Raw genomic sequence first — 23,227 nt, 5'->3', positions numbered from 1 at the left:
GGGCAAGGCTCCGAGGACCTTCCACATCCCCAGGGAAACCCCTGGCCAGCTAAACAGGGAAGGGATGGAGGCCTGAAGGGAAAGAAGCAGAACCTCAATAACCAGGAAGGGTCCCCGAGAGGCCCAGACTCCTCAAAACTGCTCCTGGCGGGGAGGTTTGGGGGTTGACAGTGAAAGGCTGAGAGGAACCCACCTGAGGGGAAGGGGGGCAGCCAGACACAGCGCAGCCAGGCGGGCAGCAGCCGGGCAGGGACACGCACACACGCGGTCACCACCAGCATCCCCTTTAATAAAACACGGGAGGTCGTGTGACAGGGAGGGGTGGGCGAGTGAAGTATGACCATTTACAACCACAAAAAACCTCTGTACATGTCTAGCGCCTGGCAGAGGGGTGGGCGGGCAGGGCGGCGGCAGGCCGGGTGGCCCTATTTGTAGAGGATGTCGTAGTGTCCAGGCCGGTAGAGAAGGTAGACCTTGGGCTCGGAGCCCTCGGGGAAGATGTGGGGGTTGGTGGTGCCGCCCTCGCCGCGGTCCATGTACTCCACCTGGATGGAGACGCTGAGCGCCTGGGCCAGTGCGATGATGTGGATGTGGTCGCTCTCCTTGCACATGGGCTCCACCTCCTGCAGCACAGGACAGCTCAGGGGGTGCTGGGCCCCTCCCACCTGGGCTCCCCCCCCAGGGCTCGAGAGAAAAGGGGCCCACGGCTGAGGAGTGGGGAGGGGGCAGCACCTGCTGGCAGAACTCCTTGACGGTCCGCCCCCCCTCGATGAAGTGCTCGAAGAACTTGCTCTCGCGCTGCAGGTAGCCCGAGGTGAGCAGCCGCAGGTAGACCACCAGGTAGTCCGAGGTGCTCTGGTCGTTGAAGGAGGCCAGCAGGTCGGCCACGGAGGTCTGCTTCTCCACCTGCTCGATCAGGTCCATGAACTGCGCCCGAGGGGGACAGAGGGCGAGACGAGGGGGGAGATGGTCACCCCTGCCACCGCCAGGCCGCCACCCGCCACCCTGGCCGACCCCGTGGCGGGGCAGCTGGGCTCACCGTGTTGTGGAAATCCTCAATTGTGAACTCAGTGAAGCCCTGGGACACCAGGTCCTCTTTGCTCTTGGCAGACACAGCCTTGAACCTGTGGATGGGCGGAGGGCGCCATGGGCTCCTAGGCCAGCACTGGGGCTCAGGGGGAGCTGCACCTCCTAGCCACCAACAGGGAGGACGGAGCCCAGGCACCATCACGGAACCTCCCCCATGCGCCTCCTCACCGCTGCAGTTCCTTGCTGTCGTCCAGCAACGCCTCCAAGTGGGAGAATCCGAAAGCACGATAGAAGCAGTTTCCATCAGGCCTGGTCTTGCGGATGTATGAGTACTTTTTGTGGAGGTCCTGCGGAGAGGCAGCCCCCACCCCACCCCGTGCCCATCAACATCCGGCAGAAAGCAGGGCAGGCCCAGGAAATGCCCCCAACAGAGGTCACACCACAACAGCCTCCTGCGGTCTTGGCTGCTGACTCCGATAATGGGGGTCACTTAGCAACCAGCTGCTAGCAGCCCCCACAGCCTCAGGAACATGAATTATAGACACATTGGCTGCATCAGTCACCAAAGTGGTCATCAACTGCTAGGCGTGCCATGCTGCTGGGCCTAAAGGGCTACTGTTTCATAAAACCAGGCAAGTGAATGGGTCCTTGACGGAGGCAGCTTTTCCAGTGAATAGCCTTTCAAACCCTGACAGCTCCAGGGCAAACACGTCAGTGTATGCGGCGCGGTGCCGCACTGGGGCCCCCACTGCAGTCCTGGGCAGGAAACAACCCCCTCACCTCCATCTAATCCCTACCCTGCCCGCTCACAGGTACTGGTTCAATCTTTCCCAGTTTCCTCCCCAGCTCAATGGAGTTTCTCCTGTCTGTTCCATTTCCCCTCAGGAGTCAGGAGTCTGGCCCTTGGCGCTGTCCGGCAACCAGGCCTCACTCCCCAGGCCTGAGCACCCTCCCCTTCCTCCTGACGCCTATATTTCATGCCTTCTCCCCATATCTTAAGTCCCCAACTAGTCACCTTCTCGAGGACCGTGCTTCCTTTCTGAGGACTTCCACTAAGAAGCCGTCACCCCCACGGCACCCCGCCCTGCCGGGGCCTTGCTCTCCATCCCTGGAGGGTCTAAAGCTGCTCCCAGAGCCACCTTCCCTTGGACTTAGGACACTGTTCCTGAAATCTGCCCTCCCCTCCCCACCATCAGCTTCTCTCCCCCAACCCACTGGACCCAGCCGCCTATAAACAAACGCTCTGCTCCCCATGAATTCCCTTGCAGCTACCTCCCCACCTCTCTGCTCTCCCGCAGGGCAGCACTACTCCTGAAGCCGCCTGTGCCGCTGTCTCCGTTTCTTTTCTGCTGGGAACGCAAGCCCAGCCGGCTTCTACTCTAGTGAAGGTCACAGATGCCCTCCTAAGTCCGAGGGTCAAACCCACTCCCCCCAGACCGTTGCTGAGCGGTGTCCACCTGCACCCACAGGTGTGGTGATGCGAACCCCCTTCTTCCCTCCTCCCCCACCCTCCCCGCGCCCTCTGACCTCACCGCTGCCCCTCCTCACCTACCCGTGGTGGTCAGGGCTGCCACCCAACCACACACCCTTCCTCGAGACCCGTGTGTCACCTGCCACAAGACAGTCACGCCAGCGACCATCCACAGCCCCTGCTGCGTGAACAGCACAACCTGTTCAGGCCTGGGGCAGCCCCGGTGTCAGCTGTCTCCTGACCTCCTGGGATTTAAACAGAATTCTTCACCCACCCACTTCACCCTCAACTCAACTGCCTGGGCTGCACCCGCTCTAAACCGCCCAGCCAACAGGCAGCTTCTGACCTCGTGGCCTTCCTTGCCTTTCCTCAGCTCCCCACCTTTCAGCCATGGAGTCAAACCCAGCTGCGCGGACTCCGCCCTCACTGGCCCCGTCCAGCCAGCAGCAGACCCTGCCACTCGGCCCGCAGCAGTCTCTCCTCACGTGGGCTGCTCTGCTGCCCCGTCCAACTCCATCCAGGGCTGGTTTCATCGCAAAAGCTTCCACACGGGTCTCCCTGCCTGCACCCCACTCACTGCCCAGTCTCCGCGGCACCAGTGACCACAGAAACCCACTAAACACGCGGCTCCCTCCAAATCCCTTCTGGGCTCCAAGCCCCGTGTCTCCCACCCACTCTGCTCCCGCCATGCTGGCCGCCCCCCGGCTCCGCCCGGATGGCCGCCCCGCCTTGCTCGCTGGCCTCTTTCAGTTCATCAGACACCACCCTAGGTAGACCTGCAAATCCCCGCCCCCCATCTCCTTGGCCCGTTTCACTTCTGTCCACAGCACTCACCACCTCCGCCATACATGTGAGCTGCCTTAAGGGCTGTCTTTCCACCCTGAACCACCACGGTGACTTGGCAGCTGCAGTCATCACTACCTCCAGAGCCTAAAACTGCCTGGCCCACAGTGTGTGCTCCTAAGTGTTAAAACGGGACAAAATGTGTACAAAGAGCCCAAATCCCTGCCACGACCAGAACTGTTCTGAGCACTTACTCCGTGCCAGGCCCATCATCCTCCCACGCGTCCCCCAGGGGCCTACTTCACAGAGGAGTCAGGGCACACAGGAGCGCGGGCCCTGCTGCCTGCGCTTTGCCTCCTCCCAGGGAGCTACAGGGGGCTCAGGCCCAGCCGGGGCGGGGTGTCGGGCGCCGAGGCAGGCCTGTCCAGACAGCACACGGCTAACACTTGAACATCTGCCGACTGACTCAGGGGGAGAACCTGAGAGGTGCGGCCTGTCCACTTTCCGGGGTGGCCCGTGTGACAGGCAGGCTTTGAGCCCCGCCAGTCCACCACACAGAGAAGAGGGGGGACTCACCGCCTCCCAGGCGCTGGGCTCCACACCTGACCACCGTCCTCTCCTGCAAGCCTCACGCCCACCCCACGAGACAGGGCTCTCCACCCAGAGCTGGCAGATCAACAGAGGCCCCAAGAAGGCCAGTGTGCTGCCCAAGATCACACAGGAGGGGGAAGGCGGGACTCAATGTCAGGTCGGTCGGGCCCCAAAGCCAGGGCCTTCTCTCCAGAGGCCTCCAGGGCAAACCATGAACACCCCGGGCAGGGCAGAGGAGCCCACAGGCCACACGCGGCGGGCTCTGGCCTGCATGTGCACCGTCCGGCCCACACACTGTAAGTGTGAATCAGCTGCCAACTGTCAGGAGTCTGGAGATTTTACAACAAAATGATTTCCGGCTGGTCGGCCTCAGGAGCACTGATGGAGTGACAGGCACGGATGCTCCCGTCAGCCCCATGAGCCTCCAGCACTTGCTGCTGGCGGAGCCGGGCTGCAGTGCCACTGTTCACCGCCTGACCTGACCACCTCGTCACCTGGGTTACCTGCCTAGCCCCTCAAATGGCTAACCCCAAAGGCCAGCCTTCCAGGTGGAAGAGTCTAAGCAGCTCTGATCTTTGGGGGAAGTGGGGAAGGAGTAGCATTTACTAAACCCTCAGGCTGTGCCCCGGAGAAGGCAATGGCACCCACTCCAGTGCTCTCGCCTGGAAAATCCCACGGACGGAGGAGCCTGGTGGGCTTCAGTCCATGGGGTCGCTAACAGTCGGACATGACTGAGGAACTTCACTTTCACTTTTGTGCACTGGAGAAGGAAATGCACCCACTCCAGTGTTCTTGCCTGGAGAATCCCAGGGACGGGCGAGCCTGGTGGGCTGCCGTCTACGGGGTCGCACAGAGTCAGACACGACTGAGGCGACTTAGCAGCAGCAGCAGGCTGTGCCCAGGAGACACTGTGTACACACACTCACTGTCACACTTCAAACCCCCGGCTCGCAGAGGAGGAAGTGAGTGGTTAAAGGACTTACCTCACTTTCTAGGGGAGGCAGCAGGGCCTTGCATGAAGGTCCAGGGGCCCCCTCCCCAGTGCTGCCTGCCTCTCCACGGAAGCAGGGGGCAGGATTGGGTCCCCCGCCGCCACCCTCCCCGGCTAGCCAGCCCCTGCCCACCAGCCCCTCCGTGAGCACTGAGAGCACCGGCTCCCCACAGCCTGCACCAGGCCCCCCAGGCATCGTCTCCCACAACCTCATAAGCACCCTGGCTTTCGTCACCCTGATTTCACAGCTGAGGTCTCCGCAGCTGAGACTCCGAAGGAGCTGCTGAGGATACAGCTGCCAGTGGCAGCATCAGGATCTGAATCAAGGTCTTTTTGGTTCCAGACTCTGCCAACCTGTGAGCCAGCGACCAGAGGGCTCCCCCACCATCCTCTGAGGCCAGGCCCAGCCAAGCGCAGGTCTAAAGCGGCCAGGCTTCTGCCCCCTCGGCCAGGCTCCCACCTTGATCTTCTGTTGATAGATGTTGTCATCCTCAGCATACTCTTTGTAGAGGACAGAGAGCTCCAGCCGCTCTGAGACCAGTGGGTTCTGCACAGCAATCTGCGGGGGGGGAGTCCATCATGTTCTGACAGGTGAATGGAGTGACCCCCGCCTGTCAGCCCAGACAGCTAGCTGAGAGTTGCTGGGCCAGTCACCCAGCGGCACAGAGACCACACATCCCCCCATAAAGGCATCTAGTACCAGCTCAGCCTGGGGAGGAGGGAGCTTCCACAGTAGAGACAAATGGTAGCCCTCAGTCCAACCAATGTATCGCCAAAGTAAGGCCACTGGCCACAGCCACTCACCTCTTGCTGAATTCGGTCCTGCTGAGCCATGATGGCTTCATCATAAGCAAGACAGTTAACACCTGGAAGAAGGAAGAAGGCCAAAGATTACAGCGGGCCCTGGCTTTCCCCACTCCAGGAAGCTGGGCCGAGGACAAGAACGGGCCAGGAGAGCAGATGTGCAATCTGGAAGCATGCGTCATGCCCTGCTCCACCCCAACTGTGGGATCTTGGCAAAGTCCTTCCCTTTCCCGGGCATGAGTTTTCTCATCTTTAAAGTGAGGAGGCCAAGGACTTCCCTGGAGGTCCAGTGGCTAAGGCTCCAAGCTCCCAATGCAAGGGGCCTGGGTTTGATCCCTGGTCTGGGAACTAGATCCCACCTGCCACAAGTGAGACCGGGCACAGCCAAACAAGTATAAATAAATAGTAAAAAATAAAGTGAACAGGCCAAGGTGATGACCCCCCAAGGTATACTCCTCCAGCTCTAACAAGCCCTCTCCCCCTGCTTTCTAACATCCCTTCCCAGCAGCCCGGGAAGGCCCCTGAGCCAGGCGGGGTCTCTTGAGGAAAGACAGATGAGAAAGCAGAGTATCTTGGGCTAGATGAGAGCTTCCTGTGAGCTGGCACTTTACTCAATCACGCCATTCCTCCGTCTGCCATCCTGGGTATTCTTAATGGTGCCCATTTTACAAAGAACAAAAATGCAGACAGGTGAAATCATCTGCCCGAAGTCACCACGAGGAAGACCTGTGGTCAAACCCAGGTTGGTCTTAATTGCAAAGCCTGCGCTCTTCACCACAATAACTCCTCTGCCACCTCACTGCAGAGGCACATCGTCTGCTATGAACAGAGACAGATACCACCACCTTCCCCCCTTCACTGTGATGCCGTGAGGAGGTGGTACCTTATACTCATCACTGAGTTGGGCGGGTCCACTCTGTGGGCCCCATGCCAAGCAGCCACTGGTGAGAAGCCAGGAGACCTGAATCCTGGCTCTGGTTCTTTCTTAACTTACATGATCCTAAACAAGTCCCTTAGGGGATGGGGGGATGGGGCCTAGGTCCCCAAAAGCTCAGTTTTTCAGTGTGCGGTTAGAAGGGGAGCTGTGTGCTGAATGACTTTTAAGGCCAATCCTTTTGAGCTTGAGCAGCCCGGGGCCTCAGCTGGGCCTCCACCCACCCCCTACGCTGCACTCCGACTGGGCCGTCCCTCCCAACCCTAGTGACCTCCTCAGTCCCCAGTGTCTAACTCAGGGGTGAGAATAAGAGGGTGGGACCGTTTTGAGAAGTCCAACTCTTCAGGGGTCTAAGGAAACTCTGCCGAGACAGGAAGCAAGGGGCTGCGAAGCCAGGAAAGGGGGCTCTGCCGGAAACGAAGGGCGCTGCCCTCAGGGGCACACACCTGCGGCCGCTCACAACCCCGGGCCGCCCGCAGCATCCCCAGCGGCCCGCCCAGTCCTTTGTGCTCCGCAGTCCGGCGTAATTCGACGCCCTCTCAGGCTCGGGCCGCTCTGGAGGAGGCGGACTAGACGAGGCCGGACTAGGCCCGGGCCTCACTGCCAGGTCCGGGGTGGGAGAGCCGGGGGCCGGGGAGCCGGGCGCCCAGCGGGGAGGGGGCTGGGCGGGGGCTGGGGGGCGGAGCGGCCTAGGCCCCGCCCCAGGAGCGCGCGACAGGGAAGAGTTGCGGGCCGGGGCCCGCCCCGCTTTCTCTTCCACCGCCCGCCCGGCCGGGGGTCGCGGCGGCGGCTCCTTCCATTGTGAGGGGGAGGGGAGGCGGCGGAGGCGGAGGCAGGGGCCCTCCGCTCGCTTCGCCGCCAGCCGCCCCAGCCCTGGTTTCCTCGGGAACCGGCTATCCGGCATCGCCCCCGCTACCCCAGGCCGGGCGGCTCTCCCCTGGTCGGTACCTTCGGAGTCGCTGCCAAGCGGCTCCTGCTTCTGCTGCTGAGGTTCCTCCGCCGCCATCTTTAAACAGCGCCGCACTGCCGACCGCTTCCGGGTTACTAGTTGGCCTCCCCCCGGAAGACAGCCCCTCCTCGAGGCCCCTCCTTGGTAACGCCCCTAGCAACGGGATCCCCTCGGGCGTAGTCACCTGAGGGGCTCGCAGCCGCGTTCTGCAGCGGCGGAAGCCGGGGGACTTGAAGGCAATCCCCGCCCGCCTTCCTTCCGCACACTTGCTCGGCTCCGTCTTCCCAAGCTCCCAATGTGCCTTGGGGTGATAAGAGCTTCTTAGGGCCACTTGAGTTTTCTTTTCACTGGAGTTTGAAACGCGGATTGTATTATTGAGATAAGCAGGAAAATGAAATTCAAATCACGGAAGGCGATTCCCGCTGTGGGCTCCAGAACTCAAGACAGGCGAATGCAAAGTGGATCACCTAGCCGAGGAGACCGGGAATTCTGCTAATATCCGAGCTCTGGGAATTCACCGCCCCGCTCCACCGAGCCTCGGTTCGGAGCGGGCTTTGGTGTCCTGCTTATGACCGAAAGACCATGTCCCTCGGGGTCGACCTAACTTTGGACTCCCTGCCCTTGTGATTATGAGAAAATCAGGATTGTTTTTCTTTTTTTTTTTTAAGATAGAAGTTGACAACAAGGAGAAACAGATTAGTGGTTCCCAAGGGTTGAGTAGGGGGCAGGAGGGAAGTGGATGTGGTTTTAAAAATGAAGCAGGAGAATCCTTGTGGAGATAGAAGTGTTCTTTATCTTGAATATATATGGATATCCTGGAATATGCTGTACTGTAGTTTCAAACGCAAGATGTTACCAGTGTGGGAAAGTGGGTAAAGGATAGACAGGATCTTTCTGTGTAATCTGTTAAAAATCACCTGTGAATTACCTAAAAATAAAACGTGTCAAGGCCTTGGATGCTGAAGATGCAGTTATTTAGAGAAGTAACCTTCAGGGATACTGGTTTCTTTCACTATGGAGTGTCTTTTCCATGATATGACAGTGGTCTCTTAGCACTTGAGGAAACCGTGTCTGAGCCCCAGTCAGATCCCTCCGTTCATGATAATACAGGTGCAGAATAGGATGAATATCTTCATGAGCTACATCCAGTCCTGGAGCAGGGGCAGTTGGTGCCTGGGCTCACCACATTGCCCACGGTGGCTCTCTCAGAGCAAGGCTACACATGCCAAGTCTGTGCCCCAACAACATCGCAAATTACTATTTCCTAGGTCACCGATCCTTGTGTTTGCTTCCAAATTCAAGGAAGCACAGGGGCTACCCATTTGGATCCCATGCCTACCAAACTGGGCTTCTCAGGTGACACTAATGGGAAAGAACCTGCCTGAAATGCAGAAGCAGCAGGAGGTGCAGGTTCAATCCCTGGGTGGGGAAGATCCTCTGGAGGAGGAAATAGCAACCCACTCCAGTATCCTTGCCTGGAGAATCCCATGAACAGAGGAGCCTGGCAGGCTATCGCCCAGAGTCAGACATGACTAAAGCCACTTAGCACAACACACACACACACAGTACACCAACCTGTTCATTCCTTTTCCCAATTTTACCAATGCAATCTGGAGCTGCCAATTAGATCTTCAGTTAGTAAGCTTGTGCATGCCAATGTTCAGTCGTGTCCGACTTTGCGACCCTGTGAGCTGTATCCCGCTAGGCTCCTCTGTCCATGGGATTCTTCAGCCGAGGATACCGGAGTGGGCTGCCAATTTTCTCCTCCAGGGGATCTTTCCGACTCAGGGATCAAATGCACATCTCCTGCATCTTCTCCACTGGCAGCTGGATTCTTTACTGCTGAGCAACCTGGAAAGCCCTCAGTCAGTAAGCATTGGTATTACCAAATGAGGAGCAGTTGATGACAAAAGCATGATTTCTATTTTGGCTTTACAAAATCTTGAAAATAGCTGTAAGACAACTCCACCTTTACCCCGACTCCTTACTTTGACTGGGGAGTCTCGGGGGTGGGGAGCACACAAAGGGAGCTGGATTGGGATTAATGTGGGGACAGAGAATCCAGTTGCTCTGAAGGGTGAGAAGGAATCCCATTTGTGGCCCAGTGCTGGACTGCGACCATGCTGACAACGCCGAGTAAATGCCTCCCTCAACACCAGAGTCTGGGGCTCAAAGATCTGCACCCTCAGTGTATGCAGGGTGTGTAGTTGAGGGGCCCTTCTGCCTGCTGCCCACCCTCCCCCTCTTGTCAGGCAGGGGGAAGCTTTGACTCAATCCAGTCCCAGGATGGTCAACTTTTGCCCTGCTCTCTTCCATGTCAATTTGGTGATAACTAACTGTTCTCTTACCCTCATTCCATCTCTCCTGCTACTTTTTACCATTTTCGGGTTTTGATTCTCTATCCTGAAGCATCTAAAACCCAATAGCATATTTGCCAGGAATCATCAGCTCCAGATGGTCACCTCTGCCTTTCAATTTACAAACCCAGAAATGAATGGTCCCACAATGCCGGTCCTGCCTTCTGAGGCCTCGCATGGAACAGGCAGCACTGCTGCTTGGGTTTAGGCTGCTGTTGGAAACCAGTCACAAAGGTGATGGGCAGCAGCCTAGGACTTTATGTTCCATAGACCCGACCTGGCACAGATGCCTCTTCACAGGCTCAGGATGTGTCCAGACAACGCATCCATGACCATAGCATTCTTTCAGCTGGAGCGAGAAGAGATCCCATGCAGAACCCAGGACTCTGTGACCTCAGCCACAGACGAGTTTTAGGACAGTACAGAGGCCCTAGAGAGCCACATGGCTTCCAGGCCTACTCAGCTTCTCAGGGAAGGGGGCCAGGCAACAGGACATGGCACAGGCCTTGGGAAAGCTGTTCTCATAGCGGGATCGTGGGCAGGAGAAAGCCTCAAGGTGGGCGGAAGACGAGGCCACAGTGATCCTTTCCAAGACAGGCTTAGGAGTCAGGCAGCTGCCCGGGTGGGAAGAGGAGGGACATGCCCAGCCCGGAAATGGACCTCTGGAGATGCCACTGTGGGAATGTCCAACCATCCACAGGCAGCCGGCTCCAGAATTATAGTCTAGGGAGGCTTTGATGGCGCAGCCAGGCTGATGAGGCTGCGCGGGGGCTGCTGGATAAGTTGTTACTTGTCTGCAGGGTTCACACCAGCTAAGGCAGAAAGGCAGAGGCCGCAGAGAGCCCCGCCCTGCCCCTGACTCGCACCACCCATGCTTGTTCAGACACCTTCCTCCTGCAGATGCCTCACATTGAGATTCACCTCAAGTCTGCAGAGGACCCAGCCACACTGGACCAGAAGGATCCATGGCTCCTTATTGCAGTTGTTAACTAGACATCAGTTAGTGGTTTAGAACAACACAAATGTTTAGTTTTGCAGTGTGAGAAGTCAGAGGTCTGGTATGGGTTTCATCAGACTAAAATCAAGGTCATCTGCAGGCCGTGTTCCCTTCCAGGGGTTCCGAGGGAGAATCTGCTTCCCACTCACGCAGGCTGTTAGCAGGATTCAGTGTCCTGCAGCTCTGGGTCTGAGGTCCTGTGTCCCTGCTGGCTGTAAACTGAGAACTCTTCCCAGCTTCTAGAGGCCGCTGCGTTCCTTGGAACACAGCCCACTTTCTCCATCTTCAAAGCCCCAAGGCAGGCAGAGTCTGCAGGGGCATCTCTGCCTTCCCTGTCCACCTGAAGGACCCGTGTGACTATACTCAGCCTACGGGCAGGCTACACTTCGGCATGCCTAATTTTCATCACACTTTTGCCATGACGGTTACACAGTCACAAGGGCGCAGGGATTAAGGCATGGACATTTTCCTTCCTGCCACATCACCACCTTCACTTTAGAGTCATGGAAACTGAGACCCAGAGAGGCTAAATGACTTAGTCAAGGTCACACAGTCAATGACCAAGCCAGGCCTCAAACCGAGGCCTCCTGACTCCCAGTCCACTATGCTTGACATTATATTCTCTGCCATGACTGCAACCTTCCCTCCACACCCCCCACCTGCTGCTTGCACTCCAGGACACAGACACCCACCTCCAGACTCAGGATCCGACAGAGGTCTACAGACAGACACAGAAAATGCTGTTTGGGGGCACAGGGAGCCTTGCTTTCGCTACACAGAATGGCCCCTGGGCCTCTGAGTTGATTAGAGATGAGAGAGGGCCACAGAATGGTGACCAGCTGTAAGGCCCAGGGGCTACACTGAGGACAAGGGGAAGATGCGGTCCAAGCCTGACAGCTCACATCCTAAACTCTCCCATCCACCCCCAAGTCTGTGCCCCTGCCCCACCCTCAGCTCAAGGCTGTGCCCAGCAGGTATAGGAGCACAGGGGCGGGAAGGGCTGCTGGGCTTCCTAAGGGCTTTCTCAGACCAGGGTCCTGAAGATCCGGCCTGTAACCACTGGCTTCCCTTCAGTCCGAGGAGCAAGCAGTTCAAGACGCCCGGCTTTGGGCCTTAGCCCTCCTGGGCCACAGGGACCACTGTGGCCCTCGGGGATCCAGTGGCACAAAAATGAGGGACACCTTGGCAGGCAGGAGCACCACAGAAACCCAAGACAGCGCTGAGTGCCGCAGACTCACAGCCTAATCTGTGCCCACAGCAACCAGGCATCACTGGACACCACGCAAAAAGGCCAGGTAAAAAAATAAAATTAAATTTAAAAAAATTTTTAAAAGGCCAGGTAAGACTAAATGAGGGTGGGTGAGCAGGGTCTCCCTGCAGCTCCTGTCAACATAAATCAGGAAACGAGCCCTGAACAGGGGCTGTTGAGATGCGTGTTCTGACACCCAGGGCCTAAAGCACCCAGAGCCCCTCAGCTTTCACCTGGCATTTCTGCCCACCATCCAGCAGCTCCAGGGGACACTGAGCCCGTGTCTGCTCAGAAATCATTCATGTCACCCCAGCAAAGAGAACTAAAGGGGTGGCTCCAGTGGGTCAGAGCTTTCCTTCCAGAGACCGGCAGGCAGAGTTCCAGCTCCGTGGGGCACACTTCACATACCTGTCCCAGCTAAGGAGATGCCCCCAGGAAGAATCACTGAGGAAGGACCCTGAGAATGGATGGAGGAGCAGCAAATTCTCCAAGCCAAGGAGGGGAGGGTACATGGAGGCAGGCAGGGAGAACAAGGAAGCCGGTCAGTGCAAAAGCATTTACAGATATGGTGCTAAAAGGGGCCCGAGGTTGACAGAACAATGCAAGATACTGTGACGTGGCCCACCAGCACCCAGGAAGGGCAACGAGCACTGGGAAGTGGCTGGAGCCCAGAGACCGAGGACAAGGCAGGCCAGCCCCACCCAGAAGGGGCTTCCGACGCAGAGCTGGCCCCACTGGGAGAAAGACACTGAGACAGTCTCGGGTTTGGCACAACCAAGGGAGCTAGAGGAGGATCAAGAAAGGCTGCCCAACCACAACGGGATGTGTTTTCCATGGGAGCCAGAAAACCTTTAAAGAGAGGAAAGCATGCGACGGAAGCACCACTCTCAGCATCAAGGAGCAAGGCTGAGCACACGTGACCCACCACAGGGCAGTGCCAGCAGAGCAGTGAAGCCGGCCAGGCCCTCTTCTCCACGCCTCACCCAACACCGTCCTTAACTCAAGGACGAAGGCAGGAGCCCAGGCTAAAGGCATGCTGAGTTTCTGAAGCGGGGTTTATTTTCTTAGTAATTCTACTATTTTTTGGCCACACCGTGCAGCTTGCGGATCTTAGTTCCCCAACGAGGGATCGAATCCCCACCCCCACCCGCTATGAAAGCGCAGTGTCCTTACCACTGGACCACAAGGGGATTCCCCCTGAAGCACGCTTTAAGTAGACTTTATTGTTACAAGGGAGGCCCTACTGAGCAGGGCCTTATAAACAGATATATGTGGTCCCAGGATGTCACCGTGGAGAAATCAAGATGTCATGATTGCAGAAGAGGTCACTGTAACAGAAGGACATGATCCAGGGGAAGCCGGCCAGGAATGCAGCAGACATGATCAGGAAAGGCTGGGATGGTCAGGTCTTGGGGTGAGGGAGAGGACAGCTCCCATCACTCCCGCTTCTTGTAGCTCTCCAGGTGTGACAGGACCCAGCCGGAAGGCAGGAGGAAACACAGGAAGCAGGAGGTGAGCCCAATGGCGATATCCTACACAGAACACAAGAGAAAAGGAACCCCCAGAGTAAGGTTTCCCTCAGGCTCCTCAGAGCCCGAGCAATCTTCCCAGACAACAGAGAACCCTCTCCAGGAATCAAGATTCAGGCTCCAGGGGAGTGCCACTCTAGGTCTTAAGGTAAAGGATCAGATATGGCGGCAGGGGTCAGCCCAGGTTACAAAGTGAAGGGAGAGGGACAAGGATCTAATCTTGCTTTGAAGCTGGCCTGTTTGGCATCCAGGAATTTTGCATAGACCAATAACTCCAAAATACACCTCTCCTTCCTTGTCTTAAAAACCTCCCCCTACCCAACTATTGGGGCTAGAGCTAAGACTTTTTACAGCCACTTGCATATCCCCCAAAGTAGTTAAGGCCACAGCACGACTTGGAGTTGGATTTCAGTTCAAACTCCTTCTGTGCCACTGGAGGTGTAACTTTTGACAAGTCAATTGTTGTTGTTGTTCAGGAGCCAAGTGGTGTCCAACTCTTCGCGACCCCATGGACAGCAGCCCACCAGGCTTCCCTCACCATCTCCTGGACTTTGCCCAAGTTCATGTCCACTGAATCGGTGTACACTGCTCCTAAATTTCAGCTCTCTCAGCCAGGAAACGGAGATAACGGCCCTCTCTCAGGGTGACTGGGAGGGCTGAAGGAGGCCAGCGCAGCAGTCTTAGCAGTGTCTGGCACACAGCAAGCCCTCGGCTGCAGTTACCTCACAGTTATTTCCTCCACCGCCGCAGCGCTCTCTGGGCTCTTCTCCTAAATGGAAGCCCACTAACCTGGATTCTGAAGACTCGCATTCAAGGCCGAGATCTGCCACTGAGGCAAACGCAGAAAAGAGCCCAACAGGTGCAAGTCATTAAGGGTTAAACTCTCCCACGTTTTTGGGAATCACTAAAGCCTGCTGGGGTCCTCTTCCCCACGCCTAAATAATTACTAACAATGACAGTGCTGACATCCCGTAGGCATCTCCCAGTGAGCTGATGTGTAAATAGGCTCAGAGCAGGGGGCTAAGAAAGCTTGCATAGCAAGGAAGCGACAGGGCAGCACTGACGTGGTCTGACCTGAGACCCTGGGGCAGATTGTCGCCCCCCAGACGCCCAAACCGGCCCAGCTGCTCCCCTTTACGTTGTGAGCCGCGAGGTGCAGCGCACCAGACTCGGAAGGCCCCCAACCTGCCGCGGGACCCTCAGTCCCGCCTGCAGCATCTCCCATGCCCTTCCCGGCCCGCTCCTCACCATGGTCCCGAGCTGCTCCCGCGGCGGCTTGGAATGTATCTGGGCACGCGGCACTGGGAGCCGCCGGGCAGGGCCTGTCAGGCCTCTCAACAGCAGTGGAGTCAGCACAGACATGACGCCACTGAGCAGACTGCAGGTAACGCGCAGCCTGAGTCCAAGGTCGCGAAGTCAAAATGGCGGCCCCAGCCGGAAGTTACGGAGTGGTAGGGGCCTGGGAAAAGAGCGACGCGGAAGTCCCTGGGAAGTGACGTAAGGAAACACCGCCCACCGCCCTTGTCAGTTTTTGGCGCCTTCCTCGAAACAGCCAATCGACACCATCCTACCGCCGGTGGGCGGGGCACAGAGGGGCGTTGCTTTCGGATATGCCGCGCCTCCAAAGCAGCCTATCGTCGTGAGTGACATCTGTAGCTACCCAATCACATAAGCCAGAAACCTAGGCGGCATTCTTGACTCCTCCCTCCATTCATACTAGAGTCTCTGTTTAGAAATCCCCAGTCCCCGCCAGGACTCTTAACTTCTGGCCTGACCGCCTGGTACTAACCGGAGCAAAGCCTGTATCTGGTTCACTACTGTCTCCAAAGAGCTACTAACCGCCTAACTGAACTCTTACAGTTGTCCTCTCCAATTTCAGTCTCCATGCAGTAGCAGCCAACCTTCCTCCCTTCTCTTTAAATATAAATCTAACCAAGCCATTTGTTACTTATCGCTAAGTTGTGTAGGACTCTTTTGCGACCCCATGGACTGCTATCTGCTAGGCTCCTCTGTCCATGGAATTTTCCAGGCAAGAATACTGAAGTAAGTTGCCATTTTCTTCTCCAGGGGATCTTCCCAACCCAGGGATCAAAGCTGCATCTCCTGCATTGCACTGCATTGCAGGCTGATTCTTTACCACTGAGCCACCACCAGGGAAATCCTTAACAAAGTCATAAGTGTGCGTGCTCAGTTGCTTAGTCGTTTTGGACTATGACCCTATGGACTGTAGCCTGCAAGGCTCCTCTGTCCATGAGATTCTCCAAGCAAGGTTACTAGAGTGGGTTGCCATTTCCTTCTCCAGGGGATCTTTCCAACCCAGGGATCAAACCCACATCTCTACGTCTCCTACATTGCCAGGCAGATTCTTTACCACTGAGCCACCTGGGAAGCCCTCCTAACCAAGATATACACCTACCTTAAAATCTTTGTGGCTCCTCATTGTATACTAAACAAAGTCTCAATTTCTGGATGTCACCTTCCACCCTCATCTCCAAGTATTCCCCACCCTTCTCTTGCTCTCTGGTCCTCCCACCCCGAAGCCTTCTGTTTCTTTGTATCTTAGGTTCTACAGAACACTTTTTCAACACTTAACCTACCTAGCCTTTCTTTTTCAACACTCCAACTTCTACTTCTGAAACAGGAGGAAAGATGGCACAGCACGACCTTTAAAAGAATGACATAGCCAGCGGACATGACACAACCATTAGAACCAAATGGGTTCAATATGGTGGACAAGTCGACTTCCACTAGGCTTTGGGTATATGCTCATTGTAACACATCAGCAAGCTAAATGGCACAACCACAGGTGCCATGACTGTTTCAAGGCTGACTATAAAGGTCAAGAAGTAGGTGTTAGTCCAGTTTCTGGAAATCCGCACCCCTTCCCCAAGAGACACAGGTTTGATCCCTAGGTCAGGAAGATCCCCTGGAGAAGAAAATGGCAATCCACTCCAGTATTCTTGCCGGGAAAATTCCATGGACAAGAGGAGCCTGGTGGGCTACAGTCCATAGGGTTGCGAAGAGTCAGACACGACTGCACACACACACACATATACATACATACATCCCCAAAATAGCTGGAATACTCCTCCCACTCATTAGCCTATGAAATTACCCACTCCTATAAAATGACAACCACATACCCTGGGGTCGCTCTCTCCTTCTGAGATGGCCCACAATCTGTTTATGGACTGTTTTTCTCTCTAAATAAGTCTGCTTCTTACCTATCACTTTGTCTCTCTCTTAATTCTTTCTGTGATGAGACATAAAGAACCTGAGCTTCATTAAGCCCCTAAACCTGGTGTGTGATCATAGTCATAAGACCACGGTCTCAAGTCCCAGTCTGCGTTTTGGCTGAGTTGGAGTCCCAATATGTGGGTTCAAGTCTTGATCTGTTGGGAGTCCCAGTTCACACAGTTTCTCTTCCAGGCCTCCACTTAGGGACACAGCTTACTTTATTCAACAAATGTTTGCCAGCCCCTACTGTGTTTCAGGAACTGTTCTAGACACACAGTGAACAAAGTGAACAAGGACTCCCTTATCACAGAACCAACATTCCAGAGGCAGACAAAAGACAAACACTTGATGAGAAGTTATTAAGAGTGCCATGATGTGATAGGAAGTGATAGGTGTGACACTGCCACAGGAAGCCTTCCCTGGCCACCCCAGGCTGATGCCGCTTCTGTGCCTGGCAGCCCCCGTGACAGTACTGCCCACAGGAGTGGTCTTCATCTCTAGGCTGGGGGCCATCTGAGGGCAGAGCCCGTATCTGGTTCACTATTGTCTCCAAAGGACCTGGCCCACACTTAGAGAATATTTATGAATTGCAGTAGACTGAACAGAGAACGGAGAAGGAAATGGCAACCCACTCCAGTACTCTTGCCTGGAAAATCCTATGGACGGAGGAGCCTGGTGGGCTGCAGTCCACGGGGTCGCTAGGAGTCGGACACAACTGAGCGACTTCACTTTCACTTTTCACTTTCACGCATTGGAGAAGGAAGTGGCAACCCACTCCAGTGTTCTTGCCTGGAGAATCCCAGGGACGGGGGAGCCTGGTGGGCTGCCATCTATGGGGTCGCACAGAGTCGGACACAGCTGAAGTGACTTAGCAGCAGCAGCAGCAGAACAGAGAACAGGAAAGGGAGTAAGGGGCCAGTCACTGAGTTGGGCCTTATCTGTATAATCTCATTCCACCTTCACAACAATGTCGCAAGGGAGGTGCTATTATTATTTCAAATGTTTTACAAGTGAGAAAATAAGCCTGAAGAACTGGGTGACCTGCTCAAGTTCATAGAGCTCCAAGGCTGTGAAGCCAAGATTCCAGGGCGGGTCTCTCCATTCCAAAACCCATGTTTTAACCCATGAAAGCTGCTGCAAAAAGGAAGAATTTCCAGAAGTTCCAGTTTTGATATTGTTGTCAATGGCATCAAACACTGCAACAGCAGATGGGGATGAAGTGAGGTGGCAAGAGGTCAGGAAAACATAGGTTTTGGAGAAGCCTCAGCCCCATGCGAGCAGGGAGGGGTGCTCACAGAAAAGAGGGATGGACCCAGAGTGCCCCAAAGGGTAGGCTGTGCCTGAGTCTTTTCTGGAGACGTGGGCTCCCAGGCCCTGAGCTCTCCAGGCCCCTTCTCCGCCCCTCCTCCTCTCCCCCACCCTGCTCGTGGGTATGGTTAATGTCCAGCAGTCTCAGTACAGCCTTCCCCCAGCTACCAGGCCCCATGCCCTTGTCCTGGCCTGGGACGTGGCAAGCAGCCCAGGACACATGTTTCCAAGCACCTCCCCCACCACATCCCAAGAGCACAGAGCCGGGAGGCCCAGGCCCCAGCTGCCTGCCCCTGGGAAGATGAAGCGACAGGGACCTCCCTGGGGCCCTACGGGGCTTTGTCAACCCTTTGTCCGGTGAAAAAAGTAATAACGTCCAGATTAGAGCACGGCCAGGCAAGAGGCCTGGAGAGGCTTTGGGAAGGGATGGACTTTCTGTGGTCCCCTGGGTTACTCCCTTGAGGAATCTCACATTCCTCTCCTCCACTGGCAGCCAGAGGAAAAGAGTGAACGTTTGTCAAGCAGGCACCTCTGTGCTCTGTTCCAGGGCTTTCCTCGTGGACCCTGTGATGTGACTTCTTTCAGAACCTCCATCAGAGAGAAGGAAAGAGTCTGGGAGAGGTTGAGTTAGGCAGCTGAGTCTACAAATGCAGGGCAGGGTTTGCACCTAAATCTGTTGGATTAATACCAACGTCTCTGCTCTCTCTCCAGTCTCCCAGCAACGCACCTCTCCCCCAGCAAGAGAGCAGTGAACCCTGGTGGCATTTTGGACAATGAAACACTATACAGCAGTCAAAAGGAACAAACTACAGCTACAACAAGGATGGTGCCCACGAATACAGCGTTGAGCAGAAGAGGCCAGACGTCCAAGAGCAGACACTGTGTGGTCTTGTTTAGATAAAGTGCAGGGAGGACTCAGCCAGGGGTGGGAGGTGTCAGGTAGTGAGGATCCTGGGACTAGAGGGAGGGTATAGGGATCCGGAGAGGCAAGAGGGAGCTTCTGATGCTGGTTACATTAATGTGTCCACTCGTGATGATTCCATCATGAGTGGCTGGACTTTCTTTTCTGTATACCTGTTACAGTTCAATTGCTCAGTACAACTCTTTGCGACCCCATGGACTGCAGCACGCCAGACTTCCCTGTCCATCACCAACTCCCAGAGCTTGCTCAAACTCATGTACATAGAGTCGGTGATGCCATCCAACCATCTCATCCTCTGTCATCCCCTTCTCCTCCTGCCTTCAAATCTTTCCCAGCATCAGGGTCTTTTCCAATGAGTCAGTTCTTCACATTAAGCAGCCAAAGTATTGGAGTTTCAGTTTCAGCATCAGTCCTTCCAATGAATATTCAGGACTGATTTCCTTTAGGATCGACTGGTTTGATCTCTTTGCAGCCCAAGGGACTCTCAAGAGTCTTCTCCAACACCACATTTTGAAAGCGTAAATTCCTCGGTGCTCAGCTTTCCTTATGGTCCCACTCTTACATCCATACATGACTACTGGAAAAACCGCTTTAACTATCAGACGGACGTTTGTTGACAAAGTGATGTCTCTGCTTTTTAATACACTGTCTAGGTTTGTCATAACTTTTTTTCCAAGGAACAAGTGTCTTTTAATTTCATGGCTGTAGTCACCATCCGCAGAGATTTTAGAGCCCAAGAAAATAAAGTCTGTCATTATTTCCATTGTTTCCTCCTCTATTTGCTATGAAGTGATGGGACCAGACGCCATGATCTTAGTTGGTTTTTTTTTTTTTAAATATGGAACACTTCACGAATTTGCATGTCATCCTTGCGCAGGGGCCATGCTAATCTCTGTATCGTTCCAATTTTAGTATATGTGCTGCCGAAGCGAGCACCATGATTTTAGTTTTTTGAATGTTGAGTTTTAAGCCAGCCTTTTCACTCTCCTCTTTCACTTTCAAGAGGCTCTTTAGTTCCTCTTCACTTTCTGCATAAGGGTGGTGTCATCTGCATACCTGAGGTTATTGATATTTCTCCCAGCAATCTTGATTCCAAATTGTGCTTCATCCAGCCCGGCATTTCGCATGATGTACTCTGCATGTAAGTTAAATAAGCAGAGTGACAATATACAGCCTTGACACACTCCTTTCCCAATTTGGAACCAGTCTGTTGTTCCATGTCCAGTTCTGTTACTTCTTGACCTGCACACAGATTTCTCAGGAGACAGGTAAGGTGGTCTGGTATTCTCATCTCTTAAAGAATTTTCCACAGTTTGTTGTAATCCACACAGTAAAAGGCTTTAGTGTAGTCAATGAAGCAGAGGTTTTTCTGGAATTCTCCTGCTTTTCCTATGATCCAACGGATGTTGGCAATTTGATCTCTGGTTCCTTTGCCTTTTCTAAATCCAGCTGGAACATCTGGAAGTTCATGGTTCATGTACTGTTGAAGCCTGGCTTGGAGAATTTTGAGCATTACTTTGCTAGCGTTTGAAATGAGTGCAATGGTACAGTAGTTTGAACATTCTTTGACATTGTCTTTCTTTGGGATTGGAATGAAAACTGACCTTTCCCAGTCCTGTAGCCACTGCTGAGTTTTCCAAATTTGCTGGTATATTGAGTACAGCACTTTCACAGCATCATCTTTTAGGATTTGAAATAGCTCAGCTGTTACACTTCAGCAACCCACTCCAGTATTCTTGCCTGAAGAATCCCCAAGGACAGAGATGCTTGGTGGGTTACAGATCATGGGGGTTGCAGACTCAGCCACGACTGAGTGACTAAGCACAGTACAGCACAAGCTGATATTGATATTAGGTTACAATACCTGTTATACTTCAGTTTTTAAAAGTTTTAAAACAAATGAGAAGCAAAGAAAACATGAAGTGTGACAGGGTCTTGTTTTTCTAAAACAAAGAAAAAAATCCCTAGGGTTAGGAATATGCATAGGTAAAAGTCTGGACAGACACACACAATTGTGAACAGTGGTTCACACTAGTTCACGCAAGGGTTGAACAGTGGTTCAACACTCTAGATAGTGGTGGGAAATGGTCCTTTTCTGCTGCAATCTTTTCCCAAGATTGCACGTTGGGCACTTTTTTTTTCCGGCCGTACCATGCAGCATGCGGGACCTTAGTTCCCAGGTCAGGGATCGAACCTGCAGCCCCTGCAGGGGAAGCTCTTGGAAGTCCTGTGGGCACTTCTTTTGCCATTAGAATAACAAGCACAGAGAAGGAGCTCCCTGGCCCAGTGAGGGAAGTTTGCCTGTGAGTGACAGACTCTCTGGGAGGCAGGGATCTCCTCTGACACCCTGGTAACTACCGCACTGTCTGCACGGACGGGGAGCTCATTCCCCAGGACTGCCCACTCCACTCAGATTGCTGGGAATCTCTCCTGCATTGCGACGAGCCCGAGAGATCCCAGCCTGAGTCCTGGCTCTGATCCAAGGGCCCAAGCTGTCCCTCTGCTCCACCCCCTCCCCTGAATGGAGCAGTAAGAATAGATCCCAAGCCTTGGGAATGGGTGGAAGAGCTGGTCCCTTCTCCTGAGACGTGTCCCCATCTGGGCCCCCAGTCCTGATGGTCATGTGTGGGCTGGGAAGACCCCCGGTGCCCCATCCCAGGGCTGACTCCAGACCCTACTAGCCAGGCTCAGGTTCGAGACACACTGGGTGACCTCACCCCAGGCCTGGCCCCTGTCCATTAAAGGCTCTGGCCCAACAACTGCCCTCTCTAGTAGAGCCGCAAGTCCTGGGAGGTCAGACCTCAGCCCTGTGGGGCAACAGGCATAAATCCCTCAGCCGCCTGGCCCCCAAATATGCACAGCTCCAGTCACCCCACTGACCTGAACTCCCCTCCTGGCACATCAAGTGAGGGCTGGGCTCTGAGCACCAGGGGTGTAGGGTGAAGGGACCCCCACCCCAGGGCACTAGCTGAGGTCAGGTGCAGCCTCTCTACAGGCCTGTGGGGACTTCCCTAGGGTGGGGGTAGCAGCAGGAGGCCCTTGTAGAGCTCAGGAAGGACTCACTGTCCAAAGGAGGGAGGTCCCAGGAGAGGGAGGGGATTTAATCTTTACAATAATTCAGCAAGGAATGTGTGCCTACTTCTTTGCTGAGGAAGCAGGCAAAGAGAGGTGAGATAACTTTCAGGCTCAGAGAGCCCATGGGCAGGATTCTCAGAGGTCTTCTAGCAGCCCTGTCTCTCCACTCCCACGAGACGGTACAGGCCCAGAATTAGAGGCGCGGTCACACCTGCTTCATCTGCACCCAGCAGGAGCTCAGTTCATACCTGCTGAACGAATCCTCCAAGACTCAAATCCAGGTCTGAGCCCCAAAGTCCATGCTCCCTCCACTACATCACCTCAATGGATAGGACGCCTGTTGTTACAAAGGGTGATGTAAGTGCTGTTTTCACAGGCAGCTGTCAAACTCCTCCCCTCACTATTCCTATCAAGGTGGTATCTCTATGAATGCCAGGGGTCACACAGAGAAATAAAAAATGGGGGTTTTCACACAAAAATGGGTAGAAAGGACTCAGCCATAAAAACAAATTAATCAATAACATTCGCAGCAACATGGATGCAACTAGAGATTATCATACTAGTGAAGTAAGTTAGAATGAGAAAGACAAATACTATATGATATGACTTCCACGTGGAATCTAAAATACGACACAAGTGAACCTATGCACAAAACAGAAGCAGACTCGTAGACACAGAGAACAGACTTGTGGCTGCCAAGAGGGAGGGGATGGGCTTGGAGCTCGAGGTTGGTAGATGCAAATTACTGCGTTTAGAAGGGATAACTAGCAAGGCCCTAATCAACAACAAGGGGAACTATACTCAATATCCTGTGATAAAACACAATGGAAAAGAGTGTGAAAACGAATGTACGTACGTGTGTAACTGAGTCGCTCTGTTGTACAGCAGAGGTTGGCACAACACTGTAAAGCAACTATACTTCAGTCTTTTTTAAAATATTTAATTTAAAAAAAAGGTGGGGGGGGGTAGGAGGAGCCGGCTCTGGTCTGGGTTGTCCTCAA

General features: G+C 54.5%; 2 protein-coding genes and 1 non-coding gene across 3 annotated transcripts; all 3 read right to left on the bottom strand.

Annotated features, from left to right (window-relative positions):
* Positions 1-268: 268 nt before the first annotated feature.
* On the bottom strand, positions 269-7,700 carry OTUB1 (OTU deubiquitinase, ubiquitin aldehyde binding 1). Its single transcript, XM_043452611.1, has 7 exons — positions 7,552-7,700; positions 5,670-5,731; positions 5,326-5,424; positions 1,258-1,376; positions 1,040-1,124; positions 733-927; positions 269-623 (listed from the first exon to the last, which is right to left on the bottom strand). Exons 1-7 carry the CDS (start codon positions 7,607-7,609, stop codon positions 426-428), a joined length of 816 nt encoding a protein of 271 aa, XP_043308546.1. The 5' UTR covers positions 7,610-7,700; the 3' UTR covers positions 269-425.
* Positions 7,701-13,358: 5,658 nt separating this feature from the next.
* LOC122431334 (cytochrome c oxidase subunit 8A, mitochondrial) lies at positions 13,359-15,137 on the bottom strand. Its single transcript, XM_043452612.1, has 2 exons — positions 14,933-15,137; positions 13,359-13,687 (listed from the first exon to the last, which is right to left on the bottom strand). Exons 1-2 carry the CDS (start codon positions 15,044-15,046, stop codon positions 13,592-13,594), a joined length of 210 nt encoding a protein of 69 aa, XP_043308547.1. The 5' UTR covers positions 15,047-15,137; the 3' UTR covers positions 13,359-13,591.
* Positions 15,138-19,983: 4,846 nt separating this feature from the next.
* On the bottom strand, positions 19,984-20,087 carry LOC122431552. Its single transcript, XR_006266569.1, has one exon. It is a non-coding gene; the product is annotated as a U6 spliceosomal RNA (small nuclear RNA).
* Between the last annotated feature and the right edge of the window lie 3,140 nt (positions 20,088-23,227).

This window comes from Cervus canadensis, chromosome 29 (assembly GCF_019320065.1).
Source record: "Cervus canadensis isolate Bull #8, Minnesota chromosome 29, ASM1932006v1, whole genome shotgun sequence".
Taxonomy (NCBI): domain Eukaryota; kingdom Metazoa; phylum Chordata; class Mammalia; order Artiodactyla; family Cervidae; genus Cervus; species Cervus canadensis.
This window is presented reverse-complemented; position numbering and strand designations above follow the sequence as displayed.

Excerpts from the sequence above, each read along its gene's own strand:
- OTUB1 (XM_043452611.1), bottom strand. The coding sequence starts at position 7,609 with ATGGCGGCGGAGGAACCTCAGCAGCAGAAGCAGGAGCCGCTTGGCAGC. Across the intron at positions 5,425-5,669 it reads AGGACCGAATTCAGCAAGAG|ATTGCTGTGCAGAACCCACT; the intron begins GTGAGTGGCTGT and ends CCCCCCCCGCAG. Across the intron at positions 928-1,039 it reads TTGAGGATTTCCACAACACG|TTCATGGACCTGATCGAGCA; the intron begins GTGAGCCCAGCT and ends CCTCGGGCGCAG.
- LOC122431334 (XM_043452612.1), bottom strand. The coding sequence starts at position 15,046 with ATGTCTGTGCTGACTCCACTGCTGTTGAGAGGCCTGACAGGCCCTGCC. Across the intron at positions 13,688-14,932 it reads GGGAGCAGCTCGGGACCATG|GATATCGCCATTGGGCTCAC; the intron begins GTGAGGAGCGGG and ends TGTTCTGTGTAG.